Raw genomic sequence first — 6,019 nt, 5'->3', positions numbered from 1 at the left:
TTTCTCTATCTTAAAAAGGAAAAATTCTGAATGCAAAACTCTCTATCTTATCCAAAAATTGCTTCAAACTCGATCCCTTTGGATAATTTTCTGTTGCAAAACAAGTCTTCTTAATAATTTGGACATGTTAAACACAAATCCGTCAAAATATTTAAAATCGGTCTAATAGTTTTTGAGATATCGCTCATTATGATACTAATTAAATCAATTTTATTGTCATGTTTAACCATATAACATTGATTTTGGACCAAAACATTATAATCTGTTGCTTTTTCAACAATTTGGTTTCTTTTCCTCCATTAAATTGTATAAAATATAATATTTATTGATTTTTAATTCAAATAAAAATTTTATGTTTCCATGAAAACTCTCTATCTTGTTGGTTGAATGAACATTTTCGTAGAAAAATAAGCTCTATCTGATATAAATTTGTGAATAATTTTGTAAATAATGCAAAAATTAAAATTCTTTTTATATAATGGTTTAGAATATGGTCGTAAAAATATATTGTAAAAGAAAAAATTAAAAAATCTTCACGAACTAGCGAAATAAACAGTTTTTTTGCTCTCCTGAAAACTTGTATTATTTTAGATAGAGACTATTGAATATAGTCCCTCGATATGTTTATATATTTTTTAATAGAATACCAGCAATTATTAATTAATAACGTGAAAAATTTGTAATGAACGTGATTATTTTCCAAATAACAAGTCTAACATTTGCTCTATATAAAGAAACAATTTTATTATCTATTAGTTATTCTCTATGTATAGCTTTTAATTTTATTATTAAAACGAAAATACTGTTGCAAATAAATAATATTGAGAAGTTTAATTTTTTAAAATACTTTGCTTACTTAACTGACATTTATAGTTCGGAGATGGGGAACTGATGAAAACAATTTTCTGGCAACTCTTATCGCCTTGCAAATGTCATACGTAGAATATATTTTTTTGATTTGCTTTTTATTTGTAATCAAATTTTAAAGCAGACAGACATAGATTGCAAACAGAACGACAGCAACAACAAAGTTTAAATAACTTTTGCTTTTAGTTAAAAATATTCTATTAAAATATAAAGTTTACTTTAAATAAATCAAATACCACAATGGATGAGTTTAGCAGCATTTTGGAAATGACCAGGGATCAATCGACCCAAAAAGAACAAGATGAAGTAAATGGATAATAAATATACTTTTTAGCTTTTTACTAATCTGAAAATTTGTTTTTATCTTATTTGCTAATCTAGATATTACTCCAACCATTTGCCTATATACAACAAATTCCTGGCAAACAATTTCGTTCTCAACTCTCGTTGGCCTTCAACTATTGGCTACACATACCCGATGAAAAGCTTCAGTTAATAGGAGAAATTGTACAAATGCTGCACAACTCCAGTTTACTGTAAGTTATAATTGTTCAATTGAAGAGCATGTTTTTGTATGTTTGTTTGTAGTATAGTATGTGTGTATGTGGCTTAAGTTACTTTTGAATAGATTTGCTGTGCCTCAAAAAGATAGGCAGACGATGGCCAACGACATTAATTGAACATCATTGAAATGTTTTCAATTTATGTTTATTTAATTTGCGAACAATTTAATTGAGAAAGAATGAATCATCGGTTTATATATTTAAATTTCTTTAGAATTTCAAAATCGATATGTACACAATTATTTAAATATTCTTAACACAATAATTAATTATTATTATACATATTGTACGTAAATAAGTGTTTTACCCGATAGGGAGGAGATTAGGGTACATTTGCACTTTCAATTGTGCTGAAGAATAGATCTAAAGTTAGAACATTTTTTGAGAACTATTTGTTTATATTATTTTTATTGCTTGTTTAAGAATATTAATGGGGTGTTCAAGGAAACGTTTTAATTTTGCATGAAGAAAAAAAATTCATAATACAAATATTTATGTGGATCAAAACTTAATTCTATAGAAAAGAATTGTTTATGGAAAGTAGCTTTTAATGTAAAACGAGAATCTAATGAAGTATGCGTGTTTACGGTTCATCACATTTGCTGCTATCTTTGCCAACTGTACTGTTGGTACATGTTTGTTTATGCAAGAATGAAAGAAAAATAATTTACTGTAAAGTAAACAAACAATTAGATATTTTTTCTAACTAAAATTAAAGCACGTTCATATCCAAGCAAATTTCATACAATTTCAATTGTTCTTATTACGAAATTTTACATTTTTTGTTTGTTCGATAACGAGAAGAATGGTTTTGCATTTAGATATACATTTGTATATGTAAATGAGACTATGATGGAATTTTAAAAACCTATAAAGAATTGTTCTAAAACGATATAATTCTATTGTAATTTTCTTAAGCATATAAAAAGAGTCAAAATAATAAAATACGGAAACAGAAAATGGGAGAATTTAATTGGTTAAATTTGTCTTTAAAATTTATCTATGTATCTATCTATCTATCTATCTATCTATCTATCTTTCTATCTATCTATCTATCTATCTATCTATCTATCTATCTATCTATCTATCTATCTATCTATCTATCTATCTATCTATCTATCTTTCTATCTATCTATCTATCTATCTATCTATCTATCTATCTATCTATCTATCTATCTATCTATCTATCTATCTATCTATCTATCTATCTATCTATCTATCTGTCTATCTATCTATCTATCTATCTATCTATCTATCTATCTATCTATCTATCTATCTATCTATCTATCTATCTATCTATCTATCTATCTATCTATATATCTATCTATCTATCTATCTATCTATCTATCTATCTATCTATCTATCTATCTATCTATCTATCCATCTATCTTTCCATCTGTCTATCTGTCAATCTATCTATCTATCTATCTATCTATCTATCTATCTATCTATCTATCTATCTATCTATCTATCTATCTATCTATCTATCTATCTATCTATCTATCTATCTATCTATCTATCTATCTATCTATCTATCTATTTACCTATCTATCTATTTACCTATCTATTTATCTACCTATCTATCTATCTATCTATCTATCTATCTATCTATCTATCTATCTATCTATTCTATCTATCTATCTATCTATCTATCTATCTATCTATCTATCTATCTATCTATCTATCTATCTATATATCTATCTATCTATCTATCTATCTATCTATCTATCTATCTATCTATCTATCTATCTATCTATCTGTCTATCTATCTATCTATCTATCTATCTATCTATCTATCTATCTATCTATCTATCTATCTATCTATCTATCTATCTATCTATCTATCTATCTATCTATCTATCTATCTATCTATCTATCTATCTATCTATCTATCTATCTATCTATCTATCTATCTATCTATCTATCAATCTATCTATCTATCTATCTATCTATCTATCTATCTATCTATCTATCTATCCATCTTAAACGTCAATTATTGAGTTTGTTCCACTTACATTATAAATTAAAATTTTCATTCAAAATTCCATAATTTATAAAAAAATAAAGTTTTGTTAAAAAAAGTAAAAATTGCATTTAAAAAAATTAAAATATATGAATCCCATTCTTTATGTTTCACACAAAGCGAAACAACATTTTAAATTAATAATCAGATATTTCACTAAAAACTCTGTTCATACTGGATCCATAGAAACATGTTTTTTTTATTGAATTTTTAATTTTGTATTCACTAATTTTTGCACCATTTTTTATTTAAAAAGTTTAGTTTTTATGAGAATTATTTTGCACATGAAACTCCTTTGTGATAACTTTGGAATCACATTAATGTTGTTGTTTACTAACACTAATATTTACAGCATTGATGATATTGAAGACAATTCAATACTTCGCAGAGGTGTACCAGTGGCTCATTCAATATACGGTGTGGCTAGCACAATAAATGCAGCAAATTATGTTTTATTTTTGGCCTTGGAAAAAGTACAACAATTGGGACATCCAGATGTAGGTTATAAGAAAATTTAGAAAATGTTTACTATTTAATTCAATCATAATCTATCTTAACAAAAAGGCTACCAAAGTTTATACCGAACAATTGCTAGAATTACATCGTGGCCAGGGTATGGAGATATATTGGCGTGATAGTTTTACTTGCCCCTCGGAAACTGAATACAAACTGATGACCGTACGTAAAACGGGTGGTCTATTCATGTTGGCCATACGTCTAATGCAATTGTTTAGTGAAAATAAAGAAGATTTTTCGAAATTAACCGCCATTTTGGGTTTATACTTTCAAATACGTGATGATTATTGTAATCTTAGTTTAAAAGAAGTGAGTATTTAAAAAGTTGGAATAAATAAATTTTAACAATTTCTTTTGAACAGTATTCGGAAAATAAAAGTTTTGCAGAAGATTTGACAGAAGGAAAATTTGGTTTTCCCGTTATACATGCGGTACGCACTCAAACACATGATAAACAAGTTTTACGTAAGTTTTTAATGAATAAAGTATTGTTTTTTTAATTAACATTTTCTTATTTTATAGATATTTTGAGACAAAGACCTCGTGATGTCGAAGTAAAAAAATATTGTATAAGTTTGTTAGAAAAATTAGGAAGTTTTCAATATACACGTGAAGTTTTAGAATCCTTAGATAAAGAAGCCAGAGCAGAGGTAATATTGTTAAATAAAATTAGACATTTTCGCCTTCTAATACATTTATTTACTTTCAATCAGGTTAATCGTTTGGGTGGCAATCCTTATATGGATATTTTACTAAATAAACTCTTAACCTGGCGTTTAGCGGATAATGAACAAACCAACAATCATTGCAATTAACAACCAAAGAGGCAAAGAAGGGAATGTTAAACATGTTAATTCATAACAACAACAACTAGTTCACCTTTTTTGCTGCAACTTAATTAGATTTTAAGCTCTTTAAAGCCTCCACAACAGCTTTAATACTATTTCAAACTTTGTTATTAATTTTGTATTTAATGTATTTATTATTAATTAATTCAATTTGTTTATACATAATATCGTATTTATATGCAAAACTTATAATTTGTATTAGTAGTATTCAATTGAAAAGGAAAACAAAGAAGTTTCTGAATCTCCTTTATATTAAACTGTTCTTTAAAAGAAAACTAAAGAAAAAAGAAACACTATTTTAAACAAAAAACACACAATATGCTGCAATAATGTAAACACCACCACCTCACGAAAAATAAAATTAAATAGCTTAATTAAATTAAAAAACACACACACATTTTAGGCATATATACTATGTACTTATTATATTTTATACTGACTGCATTTGTCCATTACGCAAACATACAATTTATAACTATTTAAAAAATACCAACAACAACAACATGTTTATTTTTTAAATATCCTTACATGTAAATACATATACTACTCTATTACTACTACTTAAATGTTTGTACGAGTATGTATTTTAAATACATATAAAGAAATGAATGAATGTGCTAAATAAAATATAACTTTTGGTGTTTTAATTTTTTAGGTGTTTTTTTTTTATTAACAGTTTGATTTAAGGTTTTTCTGACTACCTGTTTGCAACTAAAAAGTGTTACTTGTTTTAAACAATTTGTAATGCAAGACTATTTGTATCTTTTTTTAATTTTCAAATGTTGTGACATGAATTTTTTTTGGAAGTAAAAGAACATTGGCAAGCGAAGAATAATTAGAAAATACAATATAAAAAACTAGTACATTTCTTTCAGTTGAGTTTGTTTTTTCAATTATATTGTCAGAACCTTTGTAGTTGATAATAATGTATATAAATTCGTTTTGTTTAGAAGACCAACCATTTTAAAAGAAGTAAAATACGTTGAATATTCAAGAAAATTTGAAATTACTATACCCAAATCCTGTAGCTCGAAACTCAAACTTAAATTCTATCTATCTATCTATCTATCTATCTATCTATCTATCTATCTATCTATCTATCTATCTATCTATCTATCTATCTATCTATCTATCTATCTATCTATCTATCTATCTATCTATCTATCTATCTATCTATCTATCTATCTATCTATCTATCTATC

General features: G+C 26.0%; 1 protein-coding gene across 2 annotated transcripts; it reads left to right on the top strand.

Moving 5' to 3' along the window:
* The first annotated feature begins 958 nt into the window (after nucleotides 1–958).
* LOC119606239 (geranylgeranyl pyrophosphate synthase) lies at nucleotides 959–5,204 on the top strand. 2 transcript variants are annotated; one of them, XM_037959660.1, is made up of 7 exons: nucleotides 959–1,173; nucleotides 1,249–1,403; nucleotides 3,842–3,950; nucleotides 4,018–4,278; nucleotides 4,332–4,434; nucleotides 4,492–4,619; nucleotides 4,683–5,204. In XM_037959660.1, the coding sequence occupies exons 1-7, from the start codon at nucleotides 1,108–1,110 to the stop codon at nucleotides 4,782–4,784; spliced, it is 924 nt and encodes a 307-aa protein (XP_037815588.1). In that variant the 5' UTR covers nucleotides 959–1,107; the 3' UTR covers nucleotides 4,785–5,204. The 2 variants fall into 2 exon arrangements, with proteins under 2 accessions (XP_037815588.1, XP_037815587.1); XM_037959659.1 differs by having other exon boundaries at nucleotides 3,806–3,950.
* The last annotated feature ends 815 nt before the right edge of the window (nucleotides 5,205–6,019 follow it).

This window comes from Lucilia sericata, unplaced genomic scaffold (genome assembly GCF_015586225.1).
Source record: "Lucilia sericata isolate MDLA Ls3-8-SP2 unplaced genomic scaffold, ASM1558622v1 Contig000561F_arrow, whole genome shotgun sequence".
NCBI classification, from domain to species: domain Eukaryota; kingdom Metazoa; phylum Arthropoda; class Insecta; order Diptera; family Calliphoridae; genus Lucilia; species Lucilia sericata.
Note: the sequence above shows the minus strand (reverse complement) of the source record. Positions and strands in the feature narration are given on the sequence as shown.

Excerpts from the sequence above, each read along its gene's own strand:
- LOC119606239 (XM_037959659.1), top strand. The coding sequence starts at position 1,108 with ATGGATGAGTTTAGCAGCATTTTGGAAATGACCAGGGATCAATCGACC. Across the intron at positions 1,404-3,805 it reads CTGCACAACTCCAGTTTACT|CATTGATGATATTGAAGACA; the intron begins GTAAGTTATAAT and ends TAATATTTACAG. Across the intron at positions 4,620-4,682 it reads ATAAAGAAGCCAGAGCAGAG|GTTAATCGTTTGGGTGGCAA; the intron begins GTAATATTGTTA and ends ACTTTCAATCAG.